The sequence below is a fragment of the Ursus maritimus genome, unplaced genomic scaffold (assembly GCF_017311325.1).
Source record: "Ursus maritimus isolate PB19 unplaced genomic scaffold, ASM1731132v1 scaffold_7, whole genome shotgun sequence".
Taxonomy (NCBI): domain Eukaryota; kingdom Metazoa; phylum Chordata; class Mammalia; order Carnivora; family Ursidae; genus Ursus; species Ursus maritimus.
Genome location: NW_024426885.1, coordinates 17,243,636 through 17,262,057, shown reverse-complemented (window position 1 = coordinate 17,262,057; position 18,422 = coordinate 17,243,636). Strand labels below are relative to the sequence as shown.

General features: G+C 48.3%; 1 protein-coding gene across 14 annotated transcripts in view; it reads left to right on the top strand.

Moving 5' to 3' along the window:
- The window catches only part of TCF7L2 (transcription factor 7 like 2), a 194,323-nt gene that overhangs the window by 110,169 nt on the left and 65,732 nt on the right, over positions 1-18,422 (top strand). For 6 of the 14 annotated variants that reach the window (XM_040624638.1, XM_040624640.1, XM_040624642.1 and 3 more), the window contains exon 3: positions 11,418-11,561. The exons of 7 other annotated variants lie outside the window; for them this stretch is intronic. In XM_040624638.1, the coding sequence (XP_040480572.1) occupies positions 11,418-11,561 (144 nt within the window). The remainder of the gene's footprint in view (positions 1-11,417; positions 11,562-18,422) is intronic. One more of the 14 variants, XM_040624637.1, reaches the window with a different exon arrangement.

Below are 18,422 nucleotides of genomic sequence, written 5' to 3'. Positions count from 1 at the left end.
GTAAATGACAACATTAGGGGCCCTATTAAAAGAGTCGGAGGGCTCCTGGGACCTTGGACATAGCTGAAGGCTACACACTAGCCCCTGAGGGGCTCCTGGGGCATCTGCACCACCGTAGATTTCTGGGGATTTGGATTAGGGTTGGGTGATTTTTGCTGCTTCTGCCACAGTGATTGGGGTACTTTTTCAGGCCAGAGCCTCTGGATCAGTCCACGCCGGGGGACTATTTTCCCGCCAGTTACCTGTAACTCATTGGTTCTCAGCTGGGGCGAGTTTGCTCCCCACGAGACATCTGACAATGTCTGGCTGCATTTTTGGTTGTCACAGCTGGGCAGGGGATGCTACTGTCATCTAGTGGGTAGTAGGGGTGTTGCTGGGGCAGCCCCCACCGCCGGAGTGGTCAAATGTCGGTAGTGCCGACGTGGAGAAAGTCTGCTTTAACCTAAGTGATTACTGAGCAACCCTCCCTCCTGAAAGAAGAGAACACATGCAGGTATAGGAAAGAAGATTTTAAAATGAGTGGTACACCGTTTTGCAGGTGGACCTTTTAAGTTGTCTCCCCCCCATTACATTATGTACTTAAAGAATATCTTGGTGGTTTACTAGAGTGTTCATCAAAAAAAATTAAAGATTAATAAATACTACACAAGCATGAGGTTATAAACTAGCATTTTCTCAGGCTTTGGAGAGGCCGGTGCCACAGAGGGTGGTCCGTGAGCCGTGTTCTGTGTGCTGTCGTCCGGCGGTGGGTTTGTACCCCACTAGGTTGGTAGAAGAGATCACGTGAAGTCAGTACATTTGCGCTTCTCAAAACCCTAGTCTTCTACTCTTCTCATCATCTTTTGTTTTTTAAAAGCGAGAGATCCAAAACAAGTCCTCTTGCTTCTCCTGGAATACTGCAAGTTTTTTGTTTGTTTTTAAAGGTATAGTTCCAGATTACCTTCTAGAATTCGCATTTCGCTTTCTAAGTCGTGTTCTTAAAAGGAATCCTCTATTGACAGTACATCATAAATTTCATGGCTCCTCCATGACATTTCTGGGGAAGTAAATGAAAGGTGTAAATTAAGAAAAGCAAGTGTTTGTGGTTCCCACTTTAACCTTCTGTTACGTTAAATGGCTTTGTTGAAGAGGGCTGTCACTGCTCTTGAAAACTTGGGAAAATCCACAGCAAGCTGTGCCATTAGTTACCTTTGGGAGCACAGGATGTTTGATGTGAAAATTATATGGCCACATCTAATTGGGTGTATTTTCACCCCACCGGATATCAGCTCAAGAGATGACTCTTCCCCCTCCCCTGCTTTTTGAGCTAAATTGTTTAACCTGAATTTCGTGCTGTTGAGAATTGCATTCCAATAATCCAAGTGCCATTTTCAAATATCTTTTGTTTAGTAGCATGTATGTATGACCCAGCCATGTACCTTTCTAGACGTCTGGCAAGAGCTGGTCATCAATCCCTCCCTGATTTGGGGGATGATAAAGCCTATGACCCTACCCTTCCCCCCCAGTTTACACTCCTCCCTGTGCCCTGTGGAAACCTAGCCAGCCAGTGGAGAATAGAAAATAGAAACTCTCTGGACTTCGGCTTCCTGTAAAATGGGAATAATAATTCTTATCCTGCCCGTTTCCCAGAGTTGTGTATTCGTTTCAAATGAAGTGTGCTCAGAATTCAAAGAGAAAGCAGATAATGGCAATTGGGACAACTGAAACATCAAAAAATAAGTTTATTCACATACCATACAGTTCACCCATTTGAGGTGTACAGTTTAGCGGTTTTTGGTGTATTTACAGTTTTGCAACCTTTTAGGACATTTTCATCATCTCCAAACCAAAAGAAACTCCATTATCTGTTCATCTCACTCCCTGTTTCCCCCAGTGCATTTGCTGTGCCCCATCTATTCTCTGTCTTCATGGATTCGCCTCTTCCGGGCATTTCGTACATACGGAATTGAGCAACATGTGCCCCTCGGTGACTGGCTTCTTTCCCTCAGCATAACGTTCTCAAGGTCCATCCATGTTGTGGCGTCCGTCAGTATTCTGTAGGATTCCGCCATATGGATGGATCCCATTTTGTTGACCTATCAGCTGATGGTAAACGTCAGAATTTTAAAAATATAAGCTAGACCATTTGCTTTAGTTTTCAAAATTATCCCTTCGCGCTCATCGGAAGTTAAGTGCTGTTATGGTAAACACTGTATGGGGCAAAGATTTCCAAGTCTACGAGTGGTCTTCATATTGGAGCAAACACTAACCTCAACGGATTCTACCTGGAACCAGATATTGGGTAAAGACGACTGCATAGTTCCTCTTCTCCCTGAAACACAAGGCTTTTCGTGTGTAGAGGTAATAACTGTTTTGCTTGGTGACTTTTTCTGTGGGTTGGCTGAGGATTGAGACGGTATCTCCAGTGACTCAGGCCTGTCCCTGATAGCAGGACTGTCTCCTTTGTCCCCATTTTCTCCTCCGGTGTCATCACTCAAAGGGCATCCAAAAGATTGTGATCAGATGAGGTTATTCCAGCCTGGGGAGTCTTTTTTTTTTGTGTGTGTGTGTGTGTAGTTTGCTTGTTACTGTTTTGGTTGTTGGTTTTACCTGTTGTAAATATTTAGAGGCCCAGGTATGTTTACGTTCTGGAGATAGGGAAGTGCACTGGCTGCAGTCCGCTCTGGGGTTGGTGTGGCCGAGGGTGGAGTCTCTCTGCTCGGGTAGACCCAGCCTGGGTCAGCTGCCTTGTCATCGCTGCCGACCGCTAGCCTCCGGTACCCGAGGGCATTACTACCCCGAAGTACTCCGAGGAGACACTTTGCAAGGAAAACCTGAATTTTTTGTTTTCTTCATTGGCTGCGTGTGTTAGACATAGGAATGTGAATCTCACTTTAAGAAGCAGGGAACCCTGAATGGTCTTTGAGAGAACCCTGAAAATTAAGCATTCTCTCGGAACCACCTAGATGAGAACATGTGATCCTTACTCTGGGCTCTACGTGCTAGCAGGTGGGCCATCCATTTGGTGGTGGGAAGGAACGGGAGTAAGATGGGGTGACTCCTCCAGTTTGTGTGTGTGCTTTCTCTGTTGCTGCATGCACCCACATACACGCGCACACACACACACACACACACACACACACGCTCGCACGTACACACACATTTAGGATTTTTTTTTCCCTCTCAAGACTCTTTAACCTGACTTTTACTAACAAAGCAGCTGACTCAGGCAGGGTCCTCCTTGAGGAAAACAATGCTGCCTTCTGCCAGATCGCCACAGCCCCAGGCGCGTGCCCAGCAACAGCCGTGGTGCTGGTTCAAGGTAATCTGATTGGCAACAGCTGGATTCTTTCTGGGGCTGACAGAAAGGGGCCAATGTCGTTTCGGAACCAGCGATGTTAGTGAATGGAGCTGGTGAGCCTTTCCCCAAATTCTTGCGTACCTTCCCATTCTGAATGAGATGGTGTCCGGGGTTGGTCCTGCCTGTGGGAATCCATTGCTTTGGAATATTTATATCCTTAGATCCTTCCAATGGGATCCTTCCTTTTATAATGTTTGGAGAGAACTTCTTTCCAAACTATTTCAATTTACTATTAGTTTTTGTGCAGTTAGGATCGTGCTTTCATAAACCCCAAGGATTTAAATAACATTTTCTCATAAATCTGCCCTCGTCTGCCCAGTGACTCCGTTACCACACCAAGAAGACCCTCTGGAGTTTGATGTTGTCAGGAAACATATTAGCAGAAAATAGTATGGTATCTAATGCTAATAATTGGTTCGTGGAGATGAGAAAGGAAGAAATGTAATTGGGGCTCCTGTGGCTAACAAGATGTGAATTATGAAAACGTTTCCAGGAGAGATTCCAGGGTTGTTCCAGAAACCTGTTATTTGCATTTTAAAACATTGGGTCTCCACCGATAGGGAAGGGTGGTGCTTGCTGGTTATCCACACTGCTTTCTCTTTCAGAGTGGGGCACTTCCAATTTCCTGAGTGGTAACTGGGTCCCAGGCACACCCAGCCCCTGTGTTGTCTCTGTGGCCACACTCAGTCCCATTTGGGCTGCTTGTGTCTGTCTTTTTGCAGGAGATACATTGGTTTTGAAGGGGAGGCTCAAGTAGTAGACCGTACAAGCCCCGGTCAGCCCCCGTCCTCCTGCCCCCTCGCTTCTGCTCTGGGCTGCGCATGGTCCCCGGTGGCATACTATGGACCTGCATTCCTTCACAAAGGACCCTCGCTGCAGCGGGCGTCTCGTTAAAGGCACAGTATCACATGCCCTCCGTGAGCTGGATTCACAGCGCTTTCTGCAGCCTGTGGTTCTTGGACCTGAGCTTCCACCTCCAGTCTTTCATATCAGTGACGTCTGGGTACGGTAGCTGGGCTTGTAGTTTAGGTCAACACTCGGGAATCAACTCCTGTTCTCTCGGAGTAATTGCTGAGCATGGTTTTGTTGAGCTCGCTGGCATCCTGCCTGTCTGGGGAGATTGCATTGTTAAGGCAGCGACTCTCGGATCCATATGCACGTAATGGAGGTGGAGGTTGGCTGCAGGGAGAAGCTTCACTTTGCATGTGCCGAGGTCACCATGGAACCTCCTCCCTGTCTGAGGAAGCGGATGGGAGAGATTGACCGGTGCTCCGCCAGTGTCTGGGTGTCCAGGGAATTAGTGTGGCCTCAGAAAGGACTTCGTTGAGCGTTCCAGCGATGTCTGTTAGAAATTCATTCATTTTTTGCATGGCTTGGCTGATTTCCCAATATTAAGGTTAGCCATTTGGCATTTTACCTTTCATCCCAGTAAAGCCTTGACCTTCACTTAAAAAGCTAATTTAGTGTTAATACCGTCTGAATAGTAAAATTATCTCCTTTATTCAAAATTACCCAAGTAAGTTCTTTTTACTTTATCCCAAACTCTTTTTTGTTTTAAAGATTTTATTTATTAGCACACGCTCGAGAGGGGGGGAACACAAACAGGGGGACAGGGCAGATGCAGAGGGAGAAGCAAACTCTCCGCTGAGCAGGGAGCCCGACACGGGGCTCGATCGTGACCTGAGCTGAAGGCAGACGCTTAACCTACTGAGCCATCCAGGCGCCCCCTTTATTCCAAATTCTTTAAGAAACTATTTTATACCTACTTTTCCTTTGTTGTTTATGATACTCTGATGAAAAAAAATATGTTTTATCTCCACCTTCTCACTATCTGATACTTAGAAGTATTTTTTTTCTCCCAGAAAACAAAACAGGTTGGCAAAATTTTCTTCTAGCCAATAAGCATCTTTTGAAATGATGGTTCAAATCTGCATTCATGATACCTTATCCCTAACATATTTTTTTTTTGGCCAGGCCATGTGGAGCTTTTATCTGGTACAAGGAAGTGTTACCATGCACGTGTTGCCTTTTCTCCTCGGATGTAACTTTCTTCAGTAAATGTCTCCTCCTAGGATTTAAGGGCCATGTTCAGAAATCAAGGTGCAGTGGATTTGTACTTAGAACCATATGAGGACCTAATGAGTTCTCCTCTGCGCTCTGCTCGTCTGAAGAGTTGAAGCATGTTGGAGGTGGGTGGGGCCCTTAGAGGGCGCCCTCAAGTGACCCGACCAACTGAGCCTCAGAAATGGGGGCACACAGCTAGTTCCTGGGAGATGGCAGTGACTCTGAGGCCCTGCATCTGTCTCTGCTGAGGTGGAGAAGAGGTGAACTTTGCTTTGTAAAAAGGCACGTGAAAGGATGGAAATTGGTTTCCTCCTGTTTTGCCTTCCATTTGAACTCTGGTCTTTCTCAGCCAGGTGAGGTCCGTGAGGGCCAAGGCAGACTTCATTTCTGCATCCCGTGAATGTAGAGATGGTGATCGTGTTTTACCTCCCGCCAGTCTGTGAGCTGGCCACTTGCCATTCCTGACTGTAGGCCACGGTCTGCCATATTTGATGACACCCGCCAATCTCTGTCTGCACGCAGGTGTGCACACGTGTGCCCACATGTATGTGCCTCGCATAGACTCCTCACTTCGTCACTCGCATGTGCTCACAGTTCTGAAACATAACCATGAAGAAAAGAAGTTGCTTTCCACTGGCCACGTCCGCGATCATGTCCTGGTTTGGCTTTACCTTTAATGACAAAAATGGTGGCTTGTCTGCAGCTCTGATTACAGTTTCTTTGCATCTGTGTTAAGTTGTTTGACAACATATTTCGAACGTAATTAGTTCCCACCAAAGTTACCTCACTTTCAGAGGTGAGAATTATTGATGGGGCTTAAAGCTAGAGCAGCACGACCTGTACAGACCTGAACTCTCCTTCTGAGGTGACACATGTGTCTGTGGGCTTTGGTTGGATGGGTGGATGGGTGACTGCTATTGCTTGTTTTTCAGTGTCCTTGTTTGTACATACGTGATTTGTGAGTAAATGATAAAGAGATACAAGGATTTTACCCTCTTAGCAATTAAAAAAAAAATTGTCGTTTTGCTCATTGGCTTTTTAAATGGACCGGCTCTTGCCAGTGCCTTTTTCTCAAATGGATTTCCTTTTTTTTTAATTAAAGATTTTATTTATTTATTTGAGAGAGAGAGGGAGGGAGAGACAGAGAGAGAACGACCAAGGGGAGGGGCAGAGGCAGAGGGAGAAGCAGACTCCCCAATGAGCAGGGAGCCTGATGCGGAACTCGATCCCAAGGCCCTGAGATCATAACCTGAGCCAAAGGCAGATGCTTAACCCACTGAGCCACCCAGGTGCTCCTCAAATGGATTTCTTATTCCTTCAAAGATATTGTAGTTTCAAAATAAAATTCTTCCATGTTATATACATAGAACCCTGAACTCGTTTTTAAAGTCTGGGTTTTGCTTTGTTCTTTTCTGTGTAATCCTGGGTAGGTCCTTTTATGTCTAGACACAGAGATTTAAAATAAAATGATAAAGAATTTGATTATACGATTTATAAGACCCATTTCATTTCACAATTCTGATTTCTTTTAGAGACCCACAAATAAGCCTTTCCCTCTTGCTTGGGAGAGAAAACACATAAAAAAATGACCCAAATATATCAGGGTTTTCCAGAGAAACAGAACCAGTGGGGTGTGTGTGTGTATGAATGTATGTGTATAACGAGATTTATTGTGAGGAACTGGCTCACGCCATGTTGAAGACAGGCAAGTCCCAAGATCTGCAGTAGGCAAGTTAGAGACGGGAGAGAGCTTATGATGTGGTCCAGGCCACATTCGAAGGCCTGCGAACCAAGAGAGCTGATGGTGGAGTTCATGTCCAAAGACTGCCAGGCTGGAGGCCCTGGAAGAGCCCAGGTTGCAGTTTGAGTCTGCAGGCGTAGAGAAACCAGTGCTGCACTTGAAGCACTTTTGGGGGAGGGTCGGCCTTCAGCAGATTGGATGAGGCCCACCCACGTGAGGGAGGGCATCAGTTTTATTTAGTCTGCCAATTTTTTGTTTTTGTTTTTGTTTTTGTTTGTTTTATAGAGAGGGAGGGGGAGGGGGGAGAGAAAGAGAGAGAGAGAGAATCTCAAGCAGACTCCACACCCAGCGTGGAGCCTGACATAGGGCTCAATCCCACCACCCTGTGACCTGAGCTGAGATCAAGAGTCGAACGCTTAACTGACTGAGCCCCCCAGGCGCCCCTAGTCTGTTCGTGTTAATGCTGAACACGTCCCAAACTACAGAAACACTCAGAGTAAGGTTTGACCAAATACCTGGGCCCCCTGTGGCACAGTCAGGTCGACACATAAAATTAACCAACACATCAAACTTTCCTGAGACAAAATTTAAAACTTCTTTTTCTTTCTGTCTAAGAGGTGGGCTCAGAACTCTCCTAATAGCCAATAGCTGTTAGCCACATTGGGTCTGAATAACATTATTTCATACACAGTCTTTCTCTCTGGAGGCTTTAGTATTTTTTAGGGTTTTTGTTTCTTCAATGCTTTCAGCTCCTCCTTCTATATTTCTTTCTTTTATTTTTTTCTGGCGAAGCAAATTTTACTTTCTAGCTCATTGGGTTCCATTCTTCTGCATTTAATATTTGAATACTGTCCAGCCACTTGGTGAAGGGGGGGGCTATAAGCTCGAAAAAAACCAACAGAGTAGAGTATACAAATATTGCCACAACTTTCTTGGTGACACATCTTGATTCTTGATCCGTGTGGCCATGCCCCAGACCAGTCAGCATGCTGTGTCATCAGGTGCTGAGTCAATGGTGAAAATGAAACCCGCCACGCGCTCTGTCTGCTTTCTCTCTTCACATGCCTCCGCTTCGGACCTTCCCCTTCCCCAGGCGAAGTGCATCTCTCCAAGTCCTCCCTCACACACGGGCGGCGTAGCTGGAGAAAAGTAGGAGGCAGATTTGGTGCTGTTCAGTATTCGTGGCTCCCACCTTCTGGAGACCACATCGTAAAGTTGGTCCGCGCGGCCCGTGGCGTCAGCAGTGCTAGGCGAGCAGGAGGGCTGAATGTCAGTTCCCATAGGTGCTATTGCTCAGGGTCCCTCTCCTCATCCCAGACAGTGGCTGCAAGCCACAGTCATTCTTCTTTCAAAAAGTACCAGGTGCCTATTCCAAAATACTCCCTTATAACAACCCCCTCATCGTGCCAGGAGCATGAAACTCACGAAGCCTTCATTTACTTTTCCTGGAGTGTCTCTAGTTCTTTCCACATTACCCCTTGATTCGTGGATGGTCGATGATTGAGGTCAGTCTGGCTTAGGTGACTCGCCTACTCCAGTCAGGATGCCTCTCTTTCCCCAACCCAAACTGGCCTCAGAAAAATGCGTGTATTGACTGAAAAGTGCCCAGGTGGCATGCATCAGGCATGGCTGGATCTAGGGGCTCATTTCCTCTCCCTGACTCTGGGTTGATTGATGTCCCCTGATGAAAGCAGGTTGAAGTCCAGAGAGATCTTCTCTTCCCCCACAATTCTGAACCAGTGGTTGTGGTCAGGGGGTGTAATATGCTGAGTGCAGTTGGACCGAGGGGTCCACTCCACGTAAACGACATGGCTTGAGAGTTGGGGTGGTACCTCCTAAACAACTCGAGGTACTCCTACCAGAACAAGTACAGATGGATGCTGGGCAGAAAACTCGGTGGAGGTCTTCTTCTAATCTTTACGATCCATTGAAGAGTTTTGTATTTATTAGGGGAGACTCTGCTGCAGTTCTTTCCCATTACAGAATGATTTTGTATTTGTAGGTACATTTGAATTTGTTTACAAGACATTTTTTTACCCTCCAAAATTTGAAGTGGCTTAGAAGATTTCACATTATACACAAAGATTGGAAATGAATATTTAAAGAAATGAGAAAAAAGAAAAAAAGAAAAGCAGGGTAGGCCCAGAAGAGACGATGAGGACAGGGCTTATCTCACACATCTCAAAGCTGGGAGCCCCTAAAGAGTCGGTTGAAGTGATGTGCAGATTTGGCTCAGAGGCTCCCAGATCTGGATCTTAGACAGAGGTGTGTGTGTGTGTGTGTGTGTGTGTGTGTGTGTGTGTGTGTTTCTGTGTGCGCGCGCGTGCACAACTTGTCCTCATAAGCCACAGGCCCCTGTGGGAGTATAGACCCCGAGGAAGGGCCATGGGAAGATAATAAAGATGCTGTGGTCTTTGGTAACCTTAGATGCATTGCTTCTCCAAACTCCTCTGGGGCACTTGCCCTTGGGAGCCTTGCCTCTTTGCTCTCAGCACAGTGTAAGAAAACAAAGCAAACAGACAGGGATTTAAACCCCCATATTGCTGGGTTCCTTCCAGGAACAATGGGAGGTTTAAACCATGTCACCTCTGGTGGGAGACAGTAAGGTGAGTCACCACTGTGACAAGGCAGGATAGGATTACCTTAGTTGTAAAGCTGGGCTGATCTTGAAAATGGACTCCTGCTTGCTTAATGACTCACATTCCTGTTTACAAATGAGTGCTGTGGAGAAATGCAGAGTGGGAGGTTCTGTTTCCCAGACAGAGACCAGAGACCGCCAGCCATGGGCAACCACTGCTTCCTCTGAGGGCTCGGGCTGCCCTTTCTGGGGTGGGAGACCTCTGGCTTCTGGCAATGGTGGCTTTCCAAGTCCAGACACAGGGACAGCTGCAGCCAGCCAGGGCCCTCGGGCAGCCCCAGTTTGCTGACCACGCGGCCCCTTCCTACTTGGGAGTTCACGTGGCCTTTGAATGCTTATAATCCACCTGGACCCTCCCCTCACCCCCCACCATGGGAGGACCAGGTAATATGGTAACCATGTAAATTGTTCTGGAAATTGGTTGCTGTTTTGTAGAATTCGTCCTCTGTTTCCATCAGTTTCCTATCTCCCAGAGTCTTTAGCACCCACTGTGCTCATTCTGCTGCTCATGGGTGAACGTCAGAACATAAGATACTGGGTTTTGGGCTCAATCTCATACTCTTATTCCTGAGTTCTGTTATTCAGGATTAAGAAGGGTAAAGAGTTTATTTATGGCATTTTTCCCCTCATATAAACCCTTTAAAAACTAGAGTAGAGAAATCATACATCAATACAAAGGACACAGACATTTTCCTTTTTAAAAGACAATTAAAGTGATATTTCTCTGTTGTGAAATAACCCCTCTTGGATCCCAGGCCTCTCTCTATGCCCCTGAATTCTCTATCCTATTGATAGCGCAGTAGTCAGCATCTGGACGGGCAACCGAGTCTACACAGCAGCACCATGAGTTGACTGAGACCTGGTCCATATTCCTCTTCTGCCATTTACTCGCTGTGTGACCTTGGGCATGCTCCTTAACGTCTCTGAGTCAGTTTCCTCCTCTGCAAAATGGGCACAATACCTACCTCACAGGGTGGTTGTGAGGAGCGGCAGGACAACGTGCACGTTCCCGTCTAAAGCACAGGGTAGGCAGGCAGGGAACCGAAGCTGCGGGCCTGCTAGAGCTCCAACTGCGCTGAAATGCAGTACGGCACATGCTTCTTGAGCACGCAAGGTGCGTGCTGCCAGATATTTCCCGGGGGTCCAGAGATATAAGTGTAGTCGTCCAGCAGAGGGGAAGGTGACAGTAGGACTGGGTGGGACCATATGTGATTGCATTTTTGTAGGGTAGCAATACCAGCAGTATCACGTGGTTTCAATTAATAGAAGATTCAGTAAGGTAAGTTGAGAGAGAGAGAGAGAGGGAATGCCGGCCAGCTGGCCCACTGGGGTCTCAGAGCAAGGAGCGGCCAAGGCCACTGGGGGAAGGATGGGCAGAGGTGGGGGCAGCAGGCAAGGAGAAACGCCGCAGAGAGGAGGCCATGGTTAAGATGTTGCTAGGGGTGGGCCCGAAGCTGGAATGCAGGGAGGTGGAAGAGCCCAGGGGTCGCATCGGGAACCATCGTCCTCCTCGCTTGGAGTTTGCAGAGAAGTGTGGGGTCAGAGAAGAAAGTCAGGCTGGGGGCCGTGAATGCCTTGGTGACTGCATCCCCCTCCCTCCCAAGCCTCACTCTGTTCCCCTTTCTTCCTGGCAGCAGTGCCCCCTCCCTTGCTGCACTCAGGGACATGACTGTCAGCACTTCTACCCCCCCTCAGACTTCACTGTCAGCACTCAAGTCTTCAGGGACATGAAAAGGAGCCACTCCTTACACAAGGTTGGGGAGCCCTGGTGTTTGGAGGTAGGTCTCGGAGCAGAATGACGGTATGAGACGAGCTAGCTCTGAAATGAAACCACCCATCCAAAGTTTACCTCGCACTAGGGCAGGGCCCACGCGCCATGGCCCCTGAATTCCCGTCAGGTTGCTGTCATGTCGGGTGCCATGATGTCTGGGTGTTGTGATCACCGATAGGTTTATCACCGCCATAGAATGCCAGTTTACGAGGAGAGGGTGGAGGGTGGTGCCCCTGTGAACCCCAGGTGCCCGGCTCCCAGGAGAGGCTACACGTGGTCCAGTGTCATGCGTAGCTTCTGTGAGAGTGATGAATAGTATGTCATCCCATTAAACTTGACCCCTAGGAAATGATTTCCTGGGACCTTTCACACAGCTCCCAGGGGGAAAGAGAAGTTATTACTTCAATTTTGCCTTTGTTCTTAGTTATTTAGAACTTATAGATTCTCTTGGAGACTTGGGAATGCTGAGAACTGCTCAGTCCTCTGCAGTGGGACCTTCCTGAGGCAGCTGTGAATGGCTTTTCTAGCAGACCTGGCTGTCCAAGGACAGGAAGCATTGTTAATTTCCTTTAAATAATTCAATACGATGTCAGTACCCCACATTGCTCCATGCTTGGGAGTGACAGTTCTCTTCAAATTAGCAGTCCCCAAGAACATGCTTTCGTTTTCAGAAAAGCCAAAGTCAACGCAGATAAAATTTTGATGGAACTCTTTAGACTTAAATGGCAAATGATTTAGTATTAATGCTAGTTGTTTTTTAAAGAAAAAATGAATATTTAAGAGCCAATGAGTAAAACTTCTGTAACTTTTAAAAACATTCATAGTATACTTCCTATGTGCTGGGTGCTGTGTTGGGTATTAGGGCTTAATGTTGGGATGCGTTTCTTTTCTCATCATTCCTGTGTCTGAACTTGAGAAAGACGTCACAGAACTGGAATTGGACCTTGCAGTAGTTTTGTATTTTCTTCTCACTTGATGTGACACCAAGGGTGCTTCCATACACTACGACGTGTCTTAATTCTGGTCCGTAACTTCGTGTGTTGGTGTCACGTGGAAATCGTCCTATGTCGTGGCCCCCTCCTCAGCCAGATGGGAATCAAACTGAAGATGTTTCTGGTCTCTTTGGAAACCCCCCTTCTCCTCCTGTGCTGGTCCCTGTGCTGGTCCCTGTGCTCAGATTGCCTAGAGCCCATGAACGGAGAAAGCCCGTGTCCTTTGATGGGTCTAGGGGTGACAGGACAGGAAGGCCTTCTTCGGTGCAGTAGCCGTGGCCTGAGAGAAGCCTTTCCCAGCAGCCCCCCCTCCCCCGCCGGTCCAGCTGTAACCAGTGTAGCTAGCTGTTCTGACTGTGGGTGAGGCCACGCTGCACACAGCCACCCCTCCACTGGGGCCCGGCAAATGGTAACTCATTAATCTTCGGCCAGAGTGGTGAGGTGGACAAAGGAGAACCAGGCACTCATTTTGAGTATGAGGAAAATAAAAGAGGAAGACTGGGTTTCTTCCTTATAACTCGAGATCCGCAGGCGCCACTTAGATCCCGGACACCGTGACTATGTTCATTTCTCAGCTTTGCCCTCAGGACACAGAAACAAGTTCTGGGAACCATCAGTAAGCCCCGCTTCCAGGATTGGGTCTCAGTCTCTAAACTGTGAATAGTCCAGACACACAGACACCACTGGGGGGCTGTGGGAACTTGGGCAAGTTCCCTAGCTGCTCTGTGCCTCAGTTTCCCTGCTGGCAAAGGGAAATCACACGTGGGCTGCTGTGAGCGTACAGAGTGCGACTTGGCCAGAGGAGCTGGTGTCTGGCAGGAGTACTCAGCAGGACCCCTGGGGACTCGCACACCGAACGTGTCCGTGTGGTGGTCCAGCCACTGCTTGGGTAGCTCAGTAGTACAGCTTGCTTCGCCGTAGACGTTTTCACGGAACAGTTAGTATCCTGTGTAGTACTTTCTACTTCAGGAATTGTGGTGGGAGAGGGAAACCCGTATCCCCAGTGCGGGTGTGTGAGGGGTGGCTCTGGGCAGCATCGCGGAAACCACAGGGGACTGGGGTCAGAAGTAGGACTGAGTCCAATGTTCCCTCACGTCTATTGGCAAGGGGCTTCCCCCCTCCAGGATACACTCCCTGTGTCTGTAAAAGGGGGTGGGCGTGGAATACCTGCCCAGCCTGCTTTGTGGGGAGGGGGCGGGGGGGCACCTACCAGGATGCCTGGAAATACTGATCAGAGTAAGATTTCACGCAGCGCCTCCTATGGGCCAGGCCCTTCTGGAAGTGCTTTGCTCGTAGTAACTCTTCAGAAACTGACAACTGTCCGAAGAGGGAGATGCTGTGATCCCATTTTGCAAGTGAGCCACAGGGAGGTGAAGCACCTGCTTGAAACCCTGCGGCACAGGGGCATCGCCGTAGAACTGCTGTTACTGAAGCCCAGGGGTCAGAGTCTTCCATAAGGGCCATCTTCCACTTGCTAAAGAAGGTGTGTCGGGTCCTGTTCAACACCCTGCCTTCTCAGGGGCGAGGAGGAAGCTTTCGATTCAGAACATTCAACGTCAAGTTTCTGCCTTACCAGTACCACATTCGGGATATTTTCTACCCTGGCCAGATTCAACTTTCCTCGTCCCTCCCTCTCTTTCCTTGCAAGTTGGCTGGATTCTATCACCAGCCCTCTCCTCCAGGGAACCAAAGTTGGTAGACCAATTGAGTAAATATGACTAAGAAAGTCAATATGCACCTGGGCAGGCATGAGTCACTTTTTTCTAGTTAGCTACTCATGTACATTTTAAAGCTAGCCACACAAAGTCATTACATTGGGGCTATTAACATGTTTAATAGTGACAATAATAGGGTGTGACCCGTGGCACAAGTGCATTCAGATAAGAAAAGAGTGTTTTTTCCTGTAATTGCTGAGTTAATACCATTTTCACGGAAATGCTTGCAAACCACCTTTTAAAAAGTTCTTTGTCTGAATCCTTCCCTCATTGCTTGCTTCCCCCTTTCCAAGGGTTCTATAAATTTTTCCCGATCAGTGGGTGGGGATTAGCAAGATGGCAAGCTCTGTCCCTTTTGATGTTTTGGGTGACCTACCCTTTTGCTAGCGTTGAGCCCACTTTTATTCCATAGTTAGGGATATGGGAGTGAGTGAGTGAGTGTGAGTGTGCGTGTGTGTGTGTATAGGGTGCGTGAGCGTGTGTGTGTGTGCGTGTGTGTGTATAGGGTGCGTGTGTGTGTGTGCGTGTGTGTGTATAGGGTGTGTGAGCGTGTGTGTGTGTGCGTGTGTGTGTGCGTGTGTGTGTATTCGGGAGGCACATTATTATTGTTGGTGCTTAGTAATCTCTCAACTTACACATTTGAGGAAAAAAAAGAGACATCTGCTAACTTTGCAAAAAGCTAGTTGCACAGACAGGGAGTGAACCCTTTTGGTGAGGAGGAAGTGAAACTTTTCTTAGGTTTATTAGACCACATCCTATAAATCTGTGGCTTATTATATGTCTGATTTCTGAAAAGCATGGCATCACAGCTGAGGTTATATTTTTGCTTGTTAGTCATTGAAACAAATACAGATATTGCTTCATTTCCTTGGTACTCTATTTTTCAGTACATGTTATGTATGGAAAATCTGGATTTACACAACAAAGTACAGTAGAAGGGACGTATTTGCTTTATAAATCTCTGCATTGTAACTTTGCAAGCACTCTGTTAAGCTAGAATGTTTCATTTGTCTTCCTACTCCCGATTACATAGAGAAGCAATGAGAAAACAGTAAAAGTACCTCTCAAAGGCAAAGTTAGTATTTTTTTTAAAAGATCTTTTTTTTATTCATTTGAGAGCAAGCACGCGAGAGCATGAGCAGGGGGAGCAGCCGAGGCAGAGGGAGAAGCAGATTCCCCGCTGAGCAGAGAGCCTGATGTGGGGCTCAATCCCAGGACCCTGGGATCATGACCCAAGCTGAAGGCAGACGCCCAACCAACTGAGCCACCCAGGTGCCCTGCAAAGTTAATATTTTGATAGACTTCCTTCTAGTCTTTCGAGAGATGTGTTTTAACAAATCATAGGCAGGCTCCTATCATAGTACATGTAGTTGTTTGCTGTTTATTTTCGATCTCTCACGATGGAAACACTTTCCTATGTATGCCTTGAAGAGTCTTGGTGAAACTTATGATGGTGGCCCATTCTGGATGCGGGTGTCCCTCAATAGGCTTAGTCACAGCCCCAGCGCAAACAGACTGTTTCTGAAATGCCACAGTCACAGTGCAATTGCATGGCACGCCGGAGCGGATGTGAGTTAAAAATGACGAAGGCAAAATGTCCCCAGACGGTCCGTACTGCCCTCATGATGTGTGTGACCCATAGCTTCGTGTGTACAGCCCTGGGTCATTCTGTGCCGGTGGACCAGCAAGTTCACCCCCCAGCCAAATTCATTCTCAGGGTGGCATCGTTAGTGGGACCACCCATATTATTTTGCTGTTTCTCCTTTGTCATTCTCTCCTTGCAAAGATTGCTTGTTGAATTCTTCGAGGTCCAGTGAATGCATGAATTTCCTCTGCCCATCAATCACCCCCGCAGTAGAAATGGACCCTGTGGGGCCACACTTGGAATTTCTAATGCCTCAGTGAGATCACATTCCCGGTGCCTCGTGATGTAGTCTGTCTCCTACGTGACTGACATAGCTTGGCCACAGCTTGCCCGGGGGAACAGGCCCAGAGAGGGAGAGGACCATTCTAGGCCCCCTTTCCCATGTTGCTTGCCATTCCTCAGACCGAATGCTGTGAAGGCTGTTCCTTTCACTCCTTACACGTTTCCTCTCACCTCATGAGGCCGGTGTATGGAGTTGGAAGCCCAGGCCGACCCAGTGCACCCAGGTCCTGCAGGGAGCGCACCCCTGTGGGAGGTGCAGGTGTTCCCTGCCCTGCGGCCAGGACTGTTGGGCCGCCTGACGTCCACCAGGCGCCAGAGGCCCTATCGCGGCTCTTATCTTTGTGACTGCCTCCCTTTTCCCCATTCTTTGTGAGTCACATGTTTTCTTGGCGTCCGTGTGACAAAGGTCATTAATAGAGAAGACTTGACTTTTGATGCGTGACATGTTATCACCCACACAGTTTATTGTTTGGGTCCTCCCCTTTTGTAATTCTCTGAGGCGACAGATCACTTTTTAATGGGCTAACCTGTGTCTGGGGCGAGTTCAAATGAGTCTAAAGATTTTATTTTATTTTATTTATTTTTTATTCCTTATAGGTTCCCCCTGATCAACTGACTTGGTCCGTATTTGAAGAGAGGGGGTGGATGCTTTCCACTACTGGTTGTGGCGTTACCTGTCACATTCGTCTGTGTGTCTGTCTGTCGTGGTATCTCTGTTCCTCAGAGTACTTTCCTCTTGTTGGTGTGTTTAATGATGTCACGGAGGCAGATGTTTGGAATTTGAGAACAAATAGGAACCACAGTTCAGCCCAGACTCTGGAGCTGCGTTTACTCATTTCTCTTAACGGCGATGACTGTCGGGTGAGCGAAGTAGGAGATCTGAGTGTTAAGCTTTCCTTCTCAGGCCGGCCCTGCGCACCTTATTCAAAAGGTACTTCCTGCGTCCGCTGCTGCTCGTTTAGCAGGAGGCAGTGCTAAGAAATAGATTCTCTTCCTGTATTTCACCCATTTCCAACGTTCTCCATCGTATCTCTGAATGTCCCCTTTCAAGCCTGTTTGCGTTAACAAATGCTGTAGTGGAAAACCTGTCTGTCTTGGTTTGCTTTGGGGAGGAAGGTGACACATGTGGCACCAAGTGTTGGCTGTCCTTCCCATGGCGGTCCTCCTCCGATCAGTCGCTGGCCCCGCTACTTGTGCAGAAAATGAGGAAGGAGGTGGCCTTTGTACAGCCGCAGGGTTTTTGACTCTTTGTTAGAAGGCTCCTGGGACATGTGTGCCTGTCCGTGTGCACACGCACTTGTCTGGGGCCTATTCCTTCCCCCCCCCCCCGGCACGAGCACACAGTCAGCTCAGTGACCAGTGCAGCAGGAGAGAAACATCTTTTTCTGGGCATGTGTGTGCTCAGAGTGAAAGTTTCTGTTTTGGAAAGTCAGTTCCTTCCAACGAGGGAAGGAACTAAAGTCACCAGAGAAAGAAGAAGGTGAGAGGCAAGGGAGGTGGGAAGGAATTGGCGTGACAGAAGGGGGCGCGGCTGCCCCCACTGGATTTATGTCCCAGCGCCGGCAATCACTGTGTCTGCCGAGCTTTGCCGGAACCCCTGCGATGCAGCCCCGTGCCCCGGCGGTGGCCTCTCGCTGCTTAGGAAAACAGAGTTGGCAGGAGAGGATGTGGGGTTGCACATGAGCTATGGGGCCGGGGGCACAGGGATCAGGGGAGCTCTCAATCACTGCTGCTCAGCCTGGCTTCCCACACTGGGTTTCTGATGGCCCCGGTGCTTCACCGGGAGTCAGGGTGACCGGTGAGAGATCCCCTTCTGCCTGGGATACGAGGAGCGCCTCCACCGGAAAGCGGAAGAATCTCATAAGCATCTGGAGGGACATCCAGCTTGTTGGTGGTTCACAACTCTGTCTCCTGGATGTTTCTTTCCTCTTGCTGCTTTTTCATGAGCACATGAGAAGGATGGATGGAGGTGGGCAGAGGCAGAGATGGCTTGTGGCATCTTCTGTCGGCTTCAGGAATGTATGTGGTTCCCAAGGGAAGTGGGGCAGCCCTGGGCCTGTGGCTCCCATCATGCACGGCTCTGTTCGCTTCTCAAGGAAACGGGACCCTCCTCTTTCTCCTTGGCCCTGTCCCGCTTTGGACAGCAAAATGGACTCCGAGCCGGTCCCTCGGGGGATGGGGGGGTAGCTCTCCTCATTGCAGTTTTGCTTGGCTGGGTCACCCTACAACTGTCT